The sequence below is a fragment of the Diceros bicornis genome, chromosome 13 (genome assembly GCF_020826845.1).
Source record: "Diceros bicornis minor isolate mBicDic1 chromosome 13, mDicBic1.mat.cur, whole genome shotgun sequence".
In the NCBI taxonomy this organism is placed as follows: domain Eukaryota; kingdom Metazoa; phylum Chordata; class Mammalia; order Perissodactyla; family Rhinocerotidae; genus Diceros; species Diceros bicornis.
The window spans coordinates 34,310,807-34,331,701 of NC_080752.1; the positions used below are offsets into that span (position 1 = coordinate 34,310,807).

Genomic DNA, 20,895 nt, shown 5'->3' on the forward strand with positions numbered 1-20,895 from the left:
ACAAGAGCACTGAAGTATATAAAGCAACTATTAACGGACCTAAAGGGAGAAATTGACAGCACCACAATAATAGTAGGGGACATCAACCCCCCACTTACATCAATGGATAGATCATTCAGACAAAAAGTCAACAAGGAAACAGTGGCCTTAAATGAAATATTAGACCAGATGGACTTCATAGATATGTATAGAACATTCCATCCAAAAACGGCAGAATACACATTCTTCTCAAGTGCACCTGGAACATTCTCAAGGATAGACCATATGTTGGGAAACAAAGCAAGCTCCAATAAATTTAAGAAGATTGAAATCACATCAAGCATCTTTTCCAACCACAATGCTATAAAACTAGAAATCAACTACGAGAAAAATGCTGGAAGAGTCAGAAATATGTGGAGACTAAACAACATGCTACTGAACAACCATTGGATCAATGAAGAAATCAAAGGAGAAATTTAAAAATACCTAGAGAAGAATTAAAATGAAAACAACATACCAACTCCTATGGGATGCAACAAAAGTGGTGCTAAGAGGGAAATTTGTAGCAATACAGGCCTACCTCAACAAACAAGAAAAATCTCAAATAAGTAATCTTAAACTACACCTAACAGAACTAGAAAAAGAAGAACAAAGTCAGAAGAAGGAGGGAAATAATAAAAGAGCAGAAATAAATGAAATAGAGAATAAAAAAATAATAGAAAGGATCAATGAAACTAAGAGCTGGTTCTTTGAGAAGATAAACAAAATTGACAAACCCTTAGTCAAACTCACTAAGAAAAAAAGAGAGAAGCCTCAATTAAATAAAATTAAAAATGCAAGAGGAGAAATTACAATGGATACCAGAAATAGAAAGGATTATAAGAGAATACTACAAAAAACTATATGCCAACAAATTGGACAACCTAGAAGAAATGGATAAATTCTTAGACTGATACAACCTTCCAAAACTGAATCAAGAAGAAATAGAGAATCTGAATAGACCAATCACAAGTAAAGAGATTGAAACATTAATCAAAAACCTCGCAAAAAACAAAAGTCCAGGGGGGCCAGCCCCATGGCTTAGCAGTTAAGTGCACACACTCCGCTACTGGCGGCCTGGGTTTGGATCCCAGGTGTGCACCGATGCACCGCTTGCCAGGCCATGCTGAGGTGGCGTCCCACATAGAGCACCTAGAAGGATGTGCAACTATGACATACAACTATCTACTGGGGATTTGGGGAGAAAAAACGGGGGAAAGAAAAAAGGAGGAAGATTGGCAATAGATGTTAGCTCAGGGCCAGTCTTCCTCAGCAAAAAGAGGAGGATTGGCATGGATGTTAGCTCAGGGCTGATCTTCCTCACAAACAAAAACAGAAAGAAAAACAAAAACAAGTCCAGGACCAGATGGCTTCTCTGGAGAATTCTACCAAACATTCCAAGAAGACTTAATACCTATCCTTCTCAAACTATTCCAAAAAATTGAAGAAGATGGAATGCTTCATAACTCATTCTATGAGGCCAACAAAACCAGACAATGACAACACAAAGAAGGAAAATTATAGGTCAATATCGCTGATGAACATGGATGCAAAAATCCTCAGCAAAATATTGGCAAATCAAATACAGCAATACATTAAAAGGATCATACGCCATAATCAAGTGGGATCTATACCAGGGACTCAGGGATGGTTCAACATTCACAAATCAATCAATGTGATACACCACATTAACAAAATGAAGAATAAAAAATCACATGATCACCTCAATAGATGCAGAGAAAGCATTTGACAAGATCCAGTATCCATTTATGAGTTAAAAAACTCTCAATAAAATGCATATAGAAGGAAAGTATCTCAACATAATAAAGGACATATATGACAAACCCACAGCCAATATCATACTTCATGACAAAAAACTGAAAGCCGTCCCTCTGAGAATAGGAAGAAGACATGGGTACCCAGTCTCACCACTCCTATTCAACACAGTACTGGAGGTTTGGCCAGAACAATTAGGCAAGAAAAAGAAATAAAAGTCATCCAAATAGGAAAGGAAGAAGTAAAACTCTCACTGTTTGCAGACGACATGATTCTATATATGGGAAACTCTAAAGAATCCACCAGAAAGCTATTAGAAATAATCAACAACTACAGCAAAGTTACAGGGTACAAAATCAACTTACAAAAATCAGTTGCATTTCTATACACTAATAACAAAGTAGCAGAAAGAGAAGTCAAGAATACAATGCCATTTACAAACTCAACAAAAAGAATAAAATATCTAGAAATAAACTTAACGAAGGAGGAGAAAGACCTATACACTGAAAACTATAAGAAATCATTGAAAGAAATCAAAGAAGACATAATGAAATGGAAAGATATTCCATGCCCATGCATTGGAAGAACAAACATAGTTAAAATGTCCATATTACCTAAAGCAACCTATAGATTCAAAGAAATCTCAGCCAGAATCCCAATGATATTCTTCATGGAAATAGAACAAAGAATCCCAAAATTTATATGGAACAATAAAAGACTCCAAATAGCCAAAGCACTCCTGAGAAAAAAGAACGAAGTTGGAGGCATCACAATTCCTGACTTTAAAATATACTACAAAGCTATAGTAATCAAAACAGCATGGTACCAGCACAAAAACAGACACACAGATCAATGGAACAGAATTGAAGCCCAGAAATAAAACCACACATCTGTGGACAGCTAATCTTCGACAAAGGAGACAAGAACATACAATGGAGAAAGGAAAGTCTCTTCAATAAATGGTGTTGGGAAAACTGGACAGCCATATGCAAAGGAATGAAAGTAGACTACTATCTTACACCGTACACAAAAATTAACTCAAAATGGATTAAATACTTGAATGTAAAACCTGAAACCATAGAACTCCTAGAAGAAAATATAGGTTGTGCGCTCTTTAACATTGGTCTTAGCAGCATCTTTTCGAATACCATGTGTACTCAGGCAAGAGAAACAAAAGAAAAAATAAACAAATGGGACTACATCAAACTAAAAAGCTTCTGCAAGGCAAAGGAACCATGAATAAAATGAAAAGACAACCCACTAACTGGGAGAGAATATTTGCAAATCATATATCTGACAAGGGGTTAATTTCCAAAACATATAAAGAACTCATACAACTCAACAACAAAAAAAACAAAAAATGCAATCGAAAAATGGGCAGAGGATATGAACAGACATTTTTCCAAAGAAGATATATAGATGGCCAACAGGCACATGAAAAGATGTTCAACATCATTAATTATTAGGGAAATGCAAATCAAAACTATAATGAGATATCACCTCACACCTGTCAGAATGGCTGTAATTAACAAGATGAGAAATAATAAGTGTCTGAGAGAAATAATAAGTGGGGAGAAAAGGGAGCCCTCATACACTGCCAGTGGGAAGGCAAACTGGTGCAGCCACTATGGAAAAGAGTATGGAGATTTCTCAAAAAATTAAAAATAGAAATACCATATGATCCAGCTATTCCACTACTGGGTATTTACCCAAAGAACACGAAATCAACAATACGAAGAGATCTATGCACCCCTATGTTCATCACAGCATTATTCACAATAGCCAAGACGTGGAAGCACCCAAGTGCCCAACAACAGATGATTGGATAAAGAAGATGTGATATATATACACAATGGAATACTACTCAGCCATAAAAAAGACAAAATCATCTCATTTGCAACAACATGAATGGACCTTGAGGGTATTATGTTAAACGAAATAAGCCAGAGAAACACAAACACCGTACAATTTCTCTCATATGTGGAAGATAAACAAACACATGGATAAAGAGAACAGATTAGTGGTTACCAGACGGGAAGAGGGTGGCGTGGGGCAAAAGGGGTAAAGGGACACGTATGTAAGGTGACAGATAAAAACTAGACTATTGGTGGTAAGCATGATGCAGTCTATACAGAAACTGATGTATAATAATGTACACCTGAAATTATACAATATTATAAACCAATATGATCTCAAGAAAATAATTTAAAAAAAGAAAAAGAATGAAGTTGGAGGAATTACTCTACCTAATTTCAGTACTTACTATAAAGTTATAGTAATCAAGACCCGTGTGGTATTGGAAGAAAGATAGACACAGGAAGAGAATAAAGATTCCAGAAATGAACCCATGTTATATGGGCAATCAATTTTGGGGCAGACTTTTTATTTATAGTGTATTTCCTTTCTTAATTAAGATTTTTTAATAGACTTTATTTTTTTAGAGCAGTTTTAGATTCACAGAAAAGTGAGTGGAAAGTACAGGGAGTTCTTATATACTCTCTGCCCTTCCCTCTCCCCCATGGACTTCCCTGGGATCAATATCCCCTGCCAGAGTGGTACATTTGTTAAAATCGATGCACCTACATTGACATATCATTATCACCCAAAGTCTACAGTTTACATTAGGGTTCACTCTTGGTATTGTACATTCTATGAGTTTTGACAAATGTAAAATGGCATGTATCCACTATTATAGTAACATACAGAGTAGTTTCACTGCTCCAAAAATCTGTGCTCTACCTATTCATCCCTCCCTGTCCCCTAACCTCTGATAATCACTGATCTTTTTATTGTCTCCATTGTTTTGTCTTTTACAGAATGTCACATAGTTAGAATCATACAGTACACAGCCTTTTCAGATCGGCTTTTTTCGCTTAGTAATATGCATTTAAGTTTCCTCCGTGTTTTTTCATGGCGTGACAGCTCTTTTTTTCCACCAGTATTTTATTGAGGTCATAATAGTTTATAATGTTGTGAAATTTCAGGTGTACATTATTACTTATCAGTCACCACCCTATTAGTGCTGAATAATATCTCATTGTATGGAGGTACCACAGTTTATTTATCCATTCACATACTGAAGGACATCTTGGTTGCTTCCAAGTTTTGGCAATTATGAATAAAGCTGCTATAAATATCTGTGTGCAAGTTTTTGTGTGGACTATGTTTTCAATTCATTTGGGTAAATACCAAGGAGCACAATTGCTGGATCCTATGGTAAGAGTCTCTTTAGTTTGTAAAAACCACCAAATTGTCTTCCAAAGTGACTGTGCCATTTTGCATTCCCAACAGCAATGAAACGAGAGTTCCTGTTACTCCACATCCTCACCAATATTTCATGACTGTCAGTGTTTTGATTTTCACCTTTCTAATAGGTGTGTAGTGGTATCCCGTTGTTCTTTCAACTTGCATTTCCCTAATGACACATGATGTTGAACTTCTTTTCATTTTTTTTTTTATTTTTATTTTTTGTGAGGAAGATCAGCCCTGAGCTAACATCCATGCTAATCCTCCTCTTTTTGCTGAGGAAGACCAGCTCTGAGCTAACATCTATTGCCAATCCTCCTCCTTTTTTTTTCCCCAAAGCCCCAGTAGATAGTTGTATGTCATAGTTGCACATCCTTCTAGTTGCTGTATGTGGGACGCGGCCTCAGCATGGCAGGAGAAGCGGTGCGTCAGTGCGCGCCCGGGATCCGAACCCCGGCCGCCAGTGGCGGAGCGCACGCACTTAACCGCTAAGCCACGGGGCTGGCCCTGAACTTCTTTTCATACGCTTGTTTGTCACCCATATGTCTTCTTTGTTGAGGTGTCTGTTTAGGTCTTTTGCCTATTTTTTAATTGGTTTGTTCATTTTCTGATTGCTTAATTTTAATAATTCTTTTGTATATTTTGGATAACAGGCCTTTATCAGATTTGTCTTTTGCAAAGACTTCCAATCTGTGGCTTGTCTTCTCACTCTCTTGATATTTGCCTTTTTTGTTAACATTTGCACTGACACCACGAGAGCAATGGTGGGTAAACTGAGCCTTAGCATAAACCAAAGAAGTGGCACCAGACTGTACTCAGAGTCATTGTATTCCTCAGTGCAAAGCCAACTGCACTGACAGTGGAAAAAAAAAAAAAAAGTCCTTGGTGAAACTGAAACATATTGAGCTTATTAAATCTTGACCCCTGAGTACATGTCTCTTTAATATTCTATGAATATTATTTAATTGCCCTTCTGCTGCACACTAAAGTACTATGGTCGTCTTGAGGAAAAGCACTTGTGCAATTGAGTTGTGGGCTAAACTGGTCACTTTTTTCTTATGAAGGAGTTCACGACATGCTATCCCAAACTATATTGCTTTGGCATATTGATTATTTTGAGTTAAAGGCTCTTGAAAAACAGCAGATGCAGGAAGGACATTCTGACCTCCCTTTTTCTTTCTAATAGCAGGAGATAAAATTTTCATGAGAAAGGTGCCCTTCCTGTAGAGCAGGAAGAAACATTCTTATCACAAGAGAGGGGGCGTCAAGGCTGAGAGAACTGTGTACAAAACAGACCTTGTTAAAATAACTCTTATTCTACAGTTTCTGGTGACAAGATGGGATGGCACTGGCTGGGACACTTTGGGAGTTGCAGCTGAGAGATCTGGGACCTGACTAAGACAGCAGAAAGTAAGAATTCTTACCATGTCAGTCTCCCAGATCTCTGTCTGTAGTGCCTGTGGTGCCTCCTCAAAGGAGGAAGGTAATAATTTCTTCTTGTCCCTTCCTTTCCCAATTCAGATTGGCAGGAGGAAAACATTTATGAGAAATAGTTCTTTGGCTTGTAACTCTTGTGTATTTGGTTGTGGGTACCCACGGGTTATTGATCCTTTCCCTCCCAGGGACAGCTATTGCTTTCCTGTTTGTCTCATTTTGTGTCCTGAGATCTTGGCTTGGCTTTCTCCCTGCTGGGGCCTGCAGGTTGCGCAGGTGGCCAGTTGTCAGGTTGGGAGCCCCAAGAATATGTAGATGGCCTGACAGAAGTGTGGGTTGCACTTCATTAGAAGCTAGCATCCTACAGCCCATTGCCAATTCTCAGGGAGGTTATCTAAGTCTGTCTTTCTTTTGGCTTCCTTTGGGAGAGGCTCTGGATCTTGGTAGCACTGCATCTTTTGCACCCTCTTTGAAGATGCCTCTTGCATCCATGGTTAAATCACAAAAGTCTTATTAGTTTTGGTGTTGAGTCACTTGAAATAGGTATACCTTTGGTTTTAAGGGAAAAAAAGGGAATTCAATACTGCTAGGAAAATTTACTGTTTGTTCCAGCTGAAACCTGATAATAAGATATTTGAAAGGATTTTCTAAAGGAGCGCCATGGTTGAAAGTTGGCCTGATGTTTAGAGCCTGATAGGAACTATTTTTAAGACCTTCTTTCCTAAGCTAAAATAGAACTATGTACTCAGAGGGAAAGAAAACATTCTAAAGCTTTTGTGGAATGATTTATTAAAACATTCCAAAGACACACAGCTCTAAATCTAGAACATAGGAATCTTTTGAATTCCTTCTTAGTTGGAAATCTTCTCCTGAATATAAAGAAGCAAATTCAAGATAATGTAATTGGAAAGGTGGGTCACCACCTTTGATATCATTCAGGCTGTGACCCAATTATTTGAGAAATTAAAAACAACTGTGCTTGTTTTGCAAGGCGAGTCTGTACAAAAACAGAAATGTGGCCGTAGGAGTAACTCAAAGCCCTCCCGTCCTTCTTACCAATCCTAAAACCTCCCTTATTCATCTCAAGATACTGGAAAAGGTCAGGACATTAGAAACCGTGCTGTCCTGAACTTAAGAAAAAGACGGCCACGTGGAAACAAACTGGCAAATGAAAAATCTTAAAAGTCTCCTCCACAAATATTAGTAGAAAAGCTTTTGCCTTCTGTGTGGCGAACCGTAACTTGTTCCATCTGCCAGAAATACAATTTGGATCCAAGTATAGTCTAGTGAGTTTTGCACTCTTGTACCTATCTTGTGGCTGAGATTTTAAAATGAAAGCTACAAGATCTCTGTTTGCATCTGTCTGTATGTTTATGTGTGTCTAGATATGTATGTAATATGCATGTAATGTTTTTCTATCTCTGGATGGTATTGCTAAAAGTTGGCTTATAAAAGGGGCTGGCCCCGTCACATAGTGGTTAATTTCGGCACACTCTGCTTTGGTGGCCTGGGTTCGGTTCCTGGGCACTGACCTATACCCCTTGTTGGCGGCCATGCTGTGGCGGTGACCCACATACGAAACAGAGAAAGACTGGCATAGATGTTAGCTCAGGGTGAATATTCCTCAAGCAAAAAGAGGAAGATTGACAACAGATGTTAGCTCAGGGCAAATCTTCCTCAGCAAAAAATAAATAAATAAATAAAATTGGCTTGTAAAAGAGCTCTATTTAATTGGCTTAAAGAAAAATAAGTGCTTATATAAATTAAGACTAGTCACACAAGCTTATGTTATCTCTACTAGATGTTTAAGGTTATAATGCTATAAATTCAACCTAAAAACAAAATATACAGTAAAAGTGAATTACTTGATGTGTGATGTATGTCAAGCACAACAGTAATTTCTTTTTAATAAAAAGGGGAGAGAACCATATGTTTAACTTTTTAGGTTCTTTGCTTTTCTGATTTTTTGATACTTGCCTGATTTGTCAACAAGACAAACTTAAGATGATGGTTAGCTATGTACTGTCTCGTGAAATTTACATGAGTAACCTAAGCATAATTGTTAAAAACAAATAGGTTAAATAAATCTAAGTGAGATAAAAGTTTATAAATAAACTTTTCAACAATAATTATATTTTATAATACATCTGCTTAAAAATAGTTTCCAAAATCTTTTTGATAACTTGAAACCTTGTTATACTAAGTTAACTTAAATGATGATATTCATTAAATATCTAGATCATTTCCAAATAAGATAAAACACTGAAATACTAATCATTAAACATAAATTTAAGTTTCCTTTGGCTTCTTAATTTTTTTTACAGAGACACTAGAGATATTTGGGTCTGTTAGTAAACATGTCCTTTGCTACATTTAAAAAATTATACTATGAGAAAGCATATGCCTCTAGAAGTTATGAAATCGTGTATTCATAAATTTATTAATCTACTACAGGATACTAATATACGATAGTTCACAATTGCTTACTTCCTAATTTTCACTGGAAATTAAGGTTACTAAAGGTTAAAAATTATAAGCAATATAAATAAATAAGACTACTAAGAATAATAAGGGTAAAAACCTCTGTAAACAAAGTATGCAAGAAAAATATGATGTTTTTGTGGTAAGCGAGGTATGAGGTATGAAAAATGTGTTTTTGTTATAGAAAAAGGAGAGTGATTTTGGCCTAGTTTAAGGGTATTTAAAGGTTATTTCAAAATAAAAAAGAGGTGGGCCGGTCCGGTGGTTTAGTGGATAAGTGAGCGCGCTCGGCTGCTGGCGGCCCGGGGTTCGGATCCCAGGCGCACACTGACACACCGCTGTCAGGCCATGCTGTGGCGGCGTCCCATATAGAGTGGAGGAAGATCGGCACGCATGTTAGCTCAGGGCCAGTCTTCCCTCAGCAAAAAGAGGAGGGCTGGCATGGATGTTAGCTCAGGGCTGATCTTCCTCGTGCGCACACACACACACACACACACACACAAAAAAAATAAATAAATAAATATTTTTAAAAAAATAAAAAAGAGGAAAATAAAGGACAAAATCCTAAATGGGTATCAGAAGTCAAAGAGAGAGGGAGGGAAGGAGCGAGTAAAGGAGGGAGAGAGAGAGTGAGAGAAAGAAATCTTATCTTGTGTGCTCAAGTTAGCTAAAATTAAACAGATTATAAGAGTTTTAACAATGAGCTTTAATATCAATAGTGTGCTTATCAAAACTGGAATTTGATTTTCTTTCTCTATTAAAAGGACAAAGTTTTCTTGGATTATTGTAAAATATTTTTCTTTACCTGTTAAGTAATTTGCCTAAAAGGCAAAGATTCCATGTTTTATCAAAATAATTTCCTGTGCTTCGTTGTTGTCTTTATAAGGCCTTTGAATACTCAGAAAAATTGAGTCTTCTCAAAATTAAAAGAGCTAAGTTTTTTACAACTATGTAACTTTTTGTATTCCTTTTATTGTCACTTTGGTTAAATATGTAATTAATTATTGTTTCCTAGTAATCTGTGATCTGATTTAATCAAATGTTCAAACCTTTGACATTTTTTACAAACTTCCCAAAATCAAATTCTAAATAAAGTCATTTGTCCTCAAACTAACTCCGAGACTTCCCAGAGGGCTCCTGGGAAATCTCAAAAGAATTTGTTCTCTCACCTTATAAAAAGAGAGATATTAAACTAATTAGGTTTATTTAATATTTTAAATTAGATGGAAAGCATTGTCAAATAAAAAGTGACACTAAATGTTCTTTAGGTTATATTTGTGTGGATATGTTATTAATATAAGTGTACCAGAAATTGTATAAAATTCCCAGAAATCTGATATTCCTGGTATAATGTTATCAGTCATAATTCCGGTTATCATCTTAAAGTGTTCTATCTCACAAAAATAGTCAAATATCAAATCAAAATCAAATAATTGCATTTAAGTGAACTCTCATCAGAGCTTTAACCACGACCGTTTTAAGTCTTTTGTCACTCACAGACAGTTATTGTTTCACTCTGATTCTTCTCTGACAGCGTTTACAATCAACTGAAGGCAAAAATGTTTCATCTTCAAGGAAATTTATGAAAAACACTGACAAGAACTCTGGATTACAGGTTTCTGATAACTTTAAGATCACACCACTAAACTGGGCAAGAATTTCCAGAAACTCTGATGAAAAAAACTGATGGATTCATAAAACTGCTAACACAAGATCAAGCAGAACAAAAATCAATTACATGAGACTGAGTAACTGATGAGGACGATTATAATTTTATGACTTTTTATTTGAAACACTGCTAGTTCCTTAATATTTTGTTTTCTAGATTTAACAAATCCCTTTTCTCTTTTCTCTTAAGCTATCTATAACTGACAACAATTTGGTAAAATTATACCATTGTAAACAAAATTAAAACATTTATCCTTTTCTCCCTACCTGATCCCTCCAGAATTCAAAAACTCTTATTGAATATTCTTATTTTCATGGCAATACAATTACTTATATAAATTCAATACGAATCTGTTCTCCTTATTACAGGCTATATTAGAAATATTAGTTATATTACCAAGGCTTTGACACTAACGTCATATTTTAAAATGGTGAACATAGGGCCGGCCCCATGGCTTAGCAGTTAAGTGCGCGTGCTCCGCTGCTGGCGGCCCGGGTTCAGATCCCAGGCGCGCACCGATGCACCGCTTCTCCGGCCACGCTGAGGCCGCGTCCCACGTGCAGCGACTGGAGGGATGTGCAACTATGACATACAACTATCTACTGGGGCTTTGGGGGGAAAAAATAAATAAATAAAATCTTTAAAAAAATAAATAAATAAAATGGTGAACATAGATCCGATATGACCAGACTGATTTAAGGAACTAAAGTTGACTTTATGGAGCCAGTGCTTACAAAGAACTCTCAAACTACTGGCCTGGTACCTGACTTACAGGATTCCAGGTCTTGCAGATGAGTAAAGGTTACTAACTGGAACCTCAGGATATCTTGAGGACCTCGAAAAAAGAGGAATTCACCCAAATCTATAGGTACTGCAGGCTAGATCTGATTGCAAGTTCTTGACTTGGCTTCTTAGCCATGAGAGGCTTTAAAAGTCCAATCTGAGATTCGTTACTGAAAGTCTCAACAAAACAGACTTAAAAAGAGCCTATATGGTCAAACACTCTTCTTGTTACACTTATGTAAATAGTCAAGCCAAGTTTAATGAGATTAGACTTATTTTTACAAAAAAAATTAGTCTTACTTTGATTATCTTTGATAAAAATGGGGGTGATTGCAGAGAGAAAAATTCTATATTTCAATAAAAACTATAACACACCTTTGTGGGTTGTTGAATAGTGCCATGTTCACCTGCTTTGAGTTTTTGTCCTCTTTATAAATTGGTTTCTGCCATTTTGTGCATTTCATCAGTAATTAACATTGCCAATTTTTCTCCCACTTTCCTGACTTGGCATCACTAAAAATTAGGACTGCCCCTTTCCCAAAGCCCTGCAAGCTAAAGCTGAACAACTTCATATAAACTTCAAAAAAAAAAATCACCACAACAGATCATGTATAAAGCAACCTTTGTGCCTGCCGCTGTATGAGCCACTCTAAAAGTTCACCAGAACACCCAATGCCATCAACAAAGACATTCAAACTGCAAGCCAAAAAGTTCATCAAACTGCCACTGCCTGTCCTCACTCCACTGTCTAAAGGCTTTGAACCCAACATATAACTATCTTCTTGACTGGCTGCCCTTTGAACTCAAAAACTGAGTTTATAATTTGTTCTAACTCTTAACCTTTGTTTATTTTTTGTTTCCAAAGAAATGCCTCTTATTAAATACCTGCTTGCTCACACCATATAGAGGCCTAACTTAGGTGGGTGCCCTACTCCCACCTACACCAATGCCCCCTAAAATGAGCTATAACCGTCTAACTGAACTGACCTATTCTCAAGATTAAGAGACTGATCCAGTGAAATATGGGATAATTTGCTTAGATGTGTTGTTTTCTGGTTGTTCCAATTTGTGTTTTTCTCCCCCTTTTACAGATATCTTACTTCACAACTTCTAACTAATTTCTCTCCAACTAAGCTTTTAATATATGGAACTTCTAGGGAAGTTTCAGATAGGAGAAACAAAGGAGTTCAGGATACGCCATCCCCAAATATGCCACTTTGGCATATTGATTATTTTGAATTAAAAGCACTTGAAAAACAGCAGACGCAAGAAGGGCACTCTGATCTTCCTTTTTCTTCCTAAAAGCAGGAGATGAAATTCCCATGTGAAAGGTACCCTCACTGTACCGGGAAGAACAAACTTTCTTATCACAAGAGACAGGGAGTTTTGGCTGAGAGAATCCTGTACCAGACCTTGTTAAAATAACTCTTATCTTCCTTTAGTCCGCCCATAAACTTTAGTCACTTTTCCACAGTTGCTACTCTTTGTTCAACCTAGTATATAAGAATTTAGGCAGTCACTTCTCTGGGTTTTCATATTTCTTAGGGTTCTCCCATGCACAGGTAAATAAAATTCATATGCTTTTCTCCTGTAAATCTGTCTATGTCAGTCCCAGCTGGAAACTCTAAAAGATAAAGGAAAATTTTACCTCCCCTACACATCAAATGTCATTTTTACTTGAGTATTCGGCAGATCTTTTCACAAAAATGGATGAAGTTAGCCCACTGCTTCAAGGAAAACAGCTGAAAGCATTTGTTGCTTGTGATAAAATTTGAGCTTTCAAGTAAAAATTAGGATTTTGGAAAACTTAAATCCACTGTCATAAGCATATACATGTCCATAAACAGGATAGTTTATAGCAGTGAAAATGAATGAACTATAGCCAAACACAACACTCCTAATTCTTAGAGCTTTTCTGATATTAGTGATGATATAAATAGTTATATATGATATATATAATAATTATAATGAAATGTGTCAACATTTAAAAGATACACAATATTTTCTAAATGACCAACGCATGTTACAAAAAACATTCGTGGGAAAAGATCCATTCAAACTACAAAACAGACCAATAGATTTTTACCTAACAGAGTATGAAAAATTCATTGATATGGTTTCAAATTCCACATTGCAACCAACCTTTAAGACACTACCACTTGTCAAGTTTTGGTGTAGTATCAAAGAAAAATATCTACATAATATGTGGATATTAAATGAAAAGGCTATCAAAATACTCCCTTTTCCAACGACATATTTGTGCGGAGCCAGATTTTCTTCATACACTTCAACCAAAACAACATATTCAACAGATTGAATGCAGAAGCAGATATGAGGATCCAGCTGTCTTCTTTAATGCCAGACATTAAGAGATTTGCAATATTGTAAAACAATGCCATTCTTCTCATTAACTTTTTTTTTTTTTTTTTTTTGGTGAGGAAGATCAGCCCTGAGCTAACATCCGTGCCAATCCTCCTCTTTTTGCTGAGGAAGCCTGGCCCTGAGCTAACATCCATACCCATCTTCCTCCACTTTATGTGGGACGCTGCAACTGCATGGCCTGACAAGCAGTGCGTTGGTGCGCGCCCGGGATCCGAACCCGGCCCGCCAGCAGTGGAGTGCACGCACTTAACTGCTACGCCACGGGGCTGGCCCTCTCATTAACTTTATTGTTTTGTTTTGGAAAATATAGTTATTTTTCATTTAAAATGTTCTTTATGTTAACATGTATTGGAGTTATTATTGTTAAATAAATTAATAAGTATTTTAAAATTTTCTCAGTTTTAAGTTCAAATATAAAAAATATTGATACAGGTTCCTTGGTGTCCTCAATAATATTTAAGAGTGTAAAGGGGGGGCTGGCCCCGTGGCTTAGCGGTTAAGTGCGCGCACTCCGCTGCTGGCGGCCCGGGTTCGGATCCCGGACGTGCACCGATGCACCACTTCTCCAGCCATGCTGAGGCCGCGTCCCCCATACAGCAACTAGAAGGACGTGCAGCTATGACATACAGCTATCTGCTGGGGCTTTGGGAGAAAAATAAATAAAAAAAAATATTTAAAAAAAAGGTTATGGAGAAATGTGGATAATAAGCTGGAAGGTGGTATGGTTAATTGGGAAAAAAAAAAAAAAAAAGAGTGTAAATGATCCAACCACTTGAGACCAAAAAGTGTGAGAACTACTGCTCTGGAGAAACTTTTGCTCACGTGTCCCAGGAGATATATGCAAGAATATTCTCACTGTTTCTACCACAGCTAGAAACTGAACAGAGCCCCAATGTCCCTCTGCAGAATGAATGAATATATCGTGATATGGTCATACTACGTAATAGTACGTAGCAGTAGAAATGATAAGTGATCTACAGCTGCACACAGCACATGGATAAGTCACAAAAAACACAATGTTGAGGAGAAAAAGCAAGTAACAAGACTTACAGTAGGACTCCACTCACATAAAGTTCAAAAATATGCAAAGCTTAACAATAAAGTATTCAGGAATACAAACAAACGTGAGTAAAAACCAAAAAGCACCACTACATATTCACCAGAATGACTAAAATGAGAAAGACTGACAGTACCGAATTTGCACAAGATGTGGAGCATCTGGAACTTTCTTATATTATTGGTGGGAGTGCATAATGATCCAACCACTTGGAAAAAAGTCTAGCGGTTTCTTATAAGTAAAATACACCTACCTTAGGACCCAGAAATTCCACTTCTGGGTATTTACCCAAGAGAAAAAAAATATATGTGAACCAAAAGACCTGTACAAAGATGTTAATAGCAGCTTAATTCATTATAACCTTAAACTGGAAACAGCTCAGAAATTCACCAATAAAAGAATGGATGAACAAACTGTGGTATATTCATACAATGGACTACTACTCAGCAATAAAAAGGAGTGAACTATTGATGCCCACAACAACATGGATGAATCTCAAAACCATAATGTTGAGTGAAAGAAGCTAGACAGTAAGGACTACATGCTGTATGTTTCCATGTACATGAAATTGTAAAACAGGTGAAGCCAATCTGTGATGGAAAAAAATCAGAAGAGTGCACGCCTCTGGAGGAGTGGATTCAGGGGCTGACTGGGAAGGGTCCTGAGGGCACTTTCTGGAGTGACAGTAAAGTCCTATACATCTTGAGAGGGGTTCAGGTTGCTGGGGTGTGGGCGTTTGTTGAGACTCACACAATGATGATTTGTGCATTTCACTGAATGTAAATTACACCTCAAAAGATGAAAAAAAGCTCTAAACAAATGATCTTTAGTTAATGATACATATGCTGAAGTATTTAGAGGGAAAAGAGTATAATTTTCTTTGAAATGAATAAAAAATAATATGGATTGATGGATAGAGGAATGGATAGATAAAAGATCAAATAAGTACAGAAAAATGACAAGGATAGAACCTAGGTGGTGGGTGTATGTGTTCAATGGAAAGTTCTTCTAACTCTGCTGTACTTTTGACTTTTTCAATGAAGGATGAGGGGAAAAATAAGCAGTGAAATTTTATTACAAAAAACAAAGGAATAGGGCTGGCCCCATGGCTTAGCGGTTAAGTGCGCGCGCTCTGCTGCTGGCGGCCCGGGGTTCAGATCCGGGCCCGCACGGACGAACCGCTTCTCTGGCCATGCTAAGGCCGCGTCCCACATACAGCAACTAGAAGGATGTGCAGCTATGACATGCAACTATCTACTGGAGCTTTGGGGGGAAAAAAATAAATAAATAAAATTATAAAAAAAAAAACCAAAGGAATAATGGTGAGTTTGTGTTTGGGGGAAAGTGTTTTGTGATTGGAGTGGGGCGCGCAGGGGCTTCAAGGTGGTTGGAAATTATCTATTGTTAAACTGGGGAAACGGATACATGGGAATTTGTTTTATCGCTTTTAAAATAATAGGTTTATGTCCTTCAGAGTTATATATATTTAGAGTGATTTATAGATGTTAGGAGGAAAAAAGACATCTTGTCTTTGGGATTGCTAAATTGGTGTTGCTGGAGCAGCCAGCAATCATCCCCCAGCCCCGGCCCTAAGCGGAAAAGGCCTGGTCTGCGGTGAGAAAAAATGATCCAACTTACTGAGCGGCAGGGACAAGCCTTTGTGTGATACTCAGAAAGACCAGCTGTTGTATGTAGCCATCTCTTCCTCAGATGAACCACTAACCACCCACCAGCTCACCCTGGAAACATAAGGAGGCTTCCATCTCTTGTGTTCTCTGGCCCCAGGCAGCTTCCATCACATTCCTTTTCTGAGATTATTATGAGAGTACTGTAAGAAAGAATTCCTCTTGCTGCTAAGGTTGCTAAACTATGAGGACGTGAGTATGGGGCTGCCAGTTGCCGTACTTCAAACTGTGGGAAGAGCTTAGCTGAGCTTGAATCCAATGCGCATAAAGAGACATAAAGCCTTATGGTATCATCTGGTCTCCTGGATCCAGCCATTCCTGAGGCCCCTGACCAGTTGTGTGAGCCAATACATTCCCCTTGTGCTTAAGCCAGTTTTATTTGGATTCTTTTACTTGCAACTGAGAGTCCTAAGTATCAAAAGTCCTCAACTGCCAAAATGCTAGGTGCCATTTCTGTGTCCACAACCCTCCACCCCCCAGCAACCAGCCCCACTCACTTGGTGATCTCCTCTAAGGCTGCCTCGGGTAAGGCTAGCATCTCCACCAGCAGGGACAGGATCTCAAAGAGCAGAGTGTGAGGGTTCGGGGGAGCCATGTCCGTCAGGGCGTTCTGTTCTGGGGTCACGGGATGGTGACTGCTGTTACCATTCGGCAGCCCTGGATGCCCTCCCCGCCCCCCCGCCACCTGGCCCCTCCCCCAGCTCTGACTGCCCTGGGCTTGTCCTCGCTCACCCACAGAGCACAAGAAACGCTTGGTGTCTGTCATCACGGCCAAGAAGTCTTTGAAGCCCACACGCCCATCTCCTGTGGAGGCCAGAGGAATGACGGGGTGGGCAGGCATTGCGACCCAGGCGTGGTTATCAGCATTTACTCATTGGGCTTGATTATAACAGTAACGCATATTCAACGCAGAAGGCGTGGTGCACACAGGAAAGCAGAAGGTGGAAATGAAAATCTCCTGGGTTAGAAGCTCCCAGAACTTGGGCCCTGGAGGCAGCGATCTGGGTTCATGTTGCAGGTCCACCACTTACTATCCGTGTGACCTTGGCAAAGTCTCTAAAGCCCACTAAGCCTTAGTTTTCTCATCTTCAGGGTGAGGATGACCATAACGCCATCTCACGGGACAAAAAGTGGGGCAGTGCTTGGAACAGGGCCATGCATGTAACGCATGCTCAGTAGATGTCAGCAGCTGTTGTTCTTACTGCGTGCTAGGCACCGCATGAGAACACATATGTACCCACAAGATCCCCACCTCGGCCTTCAAGGCCCTGCAGGACCTGCCTGTTACCTGTCTCCACTCACTTGGTGCCAAGCCCCCCAGGGCTAACCTGCTGTCCCACCAGGGGCCACGTTCTTTTCCACTCAGGGCCTTGGCACATGCTGCTTCCTCTTCCTAGAATTCTCTCCACCACCCTCCAACTCTTTCACTTACTGCTTCCGCTTGGCCGTCATTTCCTTAGAGAAGTCTGAGCAGCCCAGGTCAGATTCCCCATTCACCACTCTCATAAAACCTCTGTTACTTCAACTACATATTCGTAAGATCTGGAATTTAATTGAGGTTCTGGGAGGCAGGAACTGGATCTGTTTTGTTCTGCCCTGTGTCCTTCGGGCTTAAGACAGATAGGTCTTAGCAGATGTTCTCTGAACTACTTGCCAAATTAATGAATGGTCTCTAATCCCTAAAACCACCCTCTGGGGGTGCCTAATACTCTTATCCCCATGTCACAGATGAGGCCTGAGGCACAGTGAGAAGAAAGCTGTCACCTAGGGTCATGCGGGGGCTGAGCTGGGGTCAATTCCTGGCTCGAGTGTGAGGATTCACAATATGCAGTGATGAAGAGAGCAGGGTTGGACACGTAGAGGTCAGGAGTGCAGGTCCCCACAGCCCCGCTGCTCCCCAAGCCCCACGGGACTCCCTGCATCTAGCCGACCAAACCACGTGTGATTCCACTCGCCCTGCACCCTCTTTCCTTCGTCTAGGTTATTTCTGCCACCAGGAATGCCCTTCTTCCTTCTTCTCTCCCTGCTTAATTCCTGCTTAATCTTTCACAATTTGGCTGAGGCATCACCTCCTCCAGGAAGCCTTCCTTCCTGATCCCTTCCTCCAAGCCACCTTAAGTACTGCTTCCTTTGGTGTGTCTTACTTCTCTGTCACTGTCTATGTGAGCACCTCGAGGACAGGTTTCACAGGTCTTACACCTATGGTGTACACATAGGTCTTAAATCTCTTTATTCTCAGTGCCCAGCACAGGGATGGACACATAGTGGGCATTTAATAAACATTTAGTGGATGAATAATACTAGCAGCTAATGTCTCCTGGATGCATTTGGTGCACCAGGCGTTGTGCTCGATGCTTTGCCTGGATTATCTCATTTAATCTTTGCAGCAGCCCGGCGGGATGGGTACTACTATCAGCCCCATTTTACAGATGGGTAAACTGAGGTTTGGTGACGTTCAGTGACTTGTCCAAAGTCATACAGCTGGTAAAGCGAGTGACTGAGTCATGGAGGAATATCCGATGAAGCACACACGAGGGCCTGAAGGGAAGCAATCTCAGAGATCACCTACATCTTGGAGTAAAGAAGTAGGTCTTTGTCATCTCTGGGTCCGCAGAGCCTGGCACTGAGTAGGTGCTCAGGGAGCACTAACTTCTGGGGCCAGGACCAGCTACATAATTTGTAGGGGGCCAGTGCAAAATGAAAATGCAGGACAGGGCCCCTCATTCAAAAATTATTAAGGATTTCTAGACTGTGACAGTAGAGCATTAAACCACACTCAGCACCCTTTGAGCACAGAGGCCCGTGTGACTGCACAGATCTCGTGCTGCCCGTGAAGGCTCCCCCCCGCTCACCATCGATGTCAGCACTCATCAGAGCATCCTCCACCTGGGCCGGCATCAGGGAGATGCCCACGAGGAGCAAGACGTTCTCCAGGCTCCGTGCGTCCACCTCGCCATGGCCACTGAGGATCTCAAAGTACCTGCGGAAGGCTGGGGCGGGAGCACGTCTGTTTCCACCACTCATCCCACCCTCCAACCACCCTGCTGCCCAGCGTCCTCTGCCGCCACGGCCAGGTGGAGAGTGCCTCCAGGGAAGGCAGAAGAAAGGGCCACTCTGGCCAAGAGGGTCACAGACTTTGGGGAGAAGCGGAGGGTGGGAGGAGGACACACACCCGCTCTTCTAGGGCCAGGGTGAGGTGTGGCCGGGTTGACAGTGAGCACAGACAGACAGCTGATCGGGCTCTGGAGCCCGTGGTGATCACTCCTCCTTGCAGCGTGGGTAAGTAGAGTCACAGGACCCAGCCGCGAGGACAATGGAGGGCAAAGGGCACGATGCCTCACCCAGGGTGGGTGTCAGAGTGTTGTTTGGTGGGGGCGGGACGCAGTGGGAAATGGGGACCTGTCCGGGTAGGCAGTCTTGCTAACTGGTGAGGGATGGTCTAGGACAGGCAGTCACCCTGCAGCCCTGGGCTCGAGGCTGCCTCTGAAGAGGACCAATCCAGCGGGCTGGGACGGGGGAGGCAGAAATGCCTCCAAAACCCAAAGCATCTTGCAGGGCTTGTTTCATTTGCTCGGAGAGGCGGCTCTGGAACTGGGAAGAGAACTGGACCCCAAGCGAGAGGACCCAGTGTGCGTTCTGGCTCCACTGCCCCGGGGGGGGGGTGGTGGTGTGGACTCTGGTCAGCTCCTACTCTGCACCGTCCCCCTAGCTGAGTGCAGATTAGCCCCACTGGACTCACCACACAAGGCTGTGGTGGGCATCAGGACAGCAGTGTGATCTGTACCCCACCCCCACCCCGGACCTATAAATCCCGAAGGACGGAGGGTTCTGCCTGTCCCCACGAGGGGCTTCGCCGGCTGGGCTCACCTTCCTCTTGTTTTGGGGTGAGATGCTCCTCGGACCTCTCCTCCCAGCTCTGATACAGCTTTAGGGAGCAGCACCCTTCCGGCTCCTGCCTGCAGAGGACAGAGCCTGGGCTCAGGGCACACACCCAGCTGCGTGCCCCTGCCCCATGCCCAAAGCTAGGGGAGGGTGAGGGGGAAGCAGGGCCAGGGGAGGTCATGGAAAGGACCCTGGGGGAGGCTTTGAGGGGTCAGGAGAGTCTAAGAGTGACTCGGAGGAGGAGCGAGGCAGAGGTGAGGGGAGACTAGAAGAGGAGAGACACCATCACAGGGAGTGAGAAAGAGAAAAGGGGTGAGAAATGAGAAAGGAGACTTAGATGTGGGAGAGAGAGAGCTGGGAGAGAGAGAGGAGACATGGAGCGGGGGATACACAAGAGGGAACCAGCAGGTGCAGTGACAGGGCAAGAGTCTGGAAGAGAGATGCCAGGGACAGTGGGAGACAGGCTCTGATGCCAGATGCCC

At 40.9% G+C, this 20,895-nt stretch overlaps 1 protein-coding gene across 1 annotated transcript in view; it reads right to left on the reverse strand.

Moving 5' to 3' along the window:
- SPATA21 (spermatogenesis associated 21) overlaps nucleotides 1–20,895 on the reverse strand; it is a 56,605-nt gene that overhangs the window by 17,131 nt on the left and 18,579 nt on the right. The window contains 4 exon segments of the mRNA XM_058553007.1: nucleotides 17,029–17,146; nucleotides 17,264–17,335; nucleotides 19,384–19,521; nucleotides 20,399–20,487. Coding sequence (XP_058408990.1) covers nucleotides 17,029–17,146; nucleotides 17,264–17,335; nucleotides 19,384–19,521; nucleotides 20,399–20,487 — 417 coding nt within the window.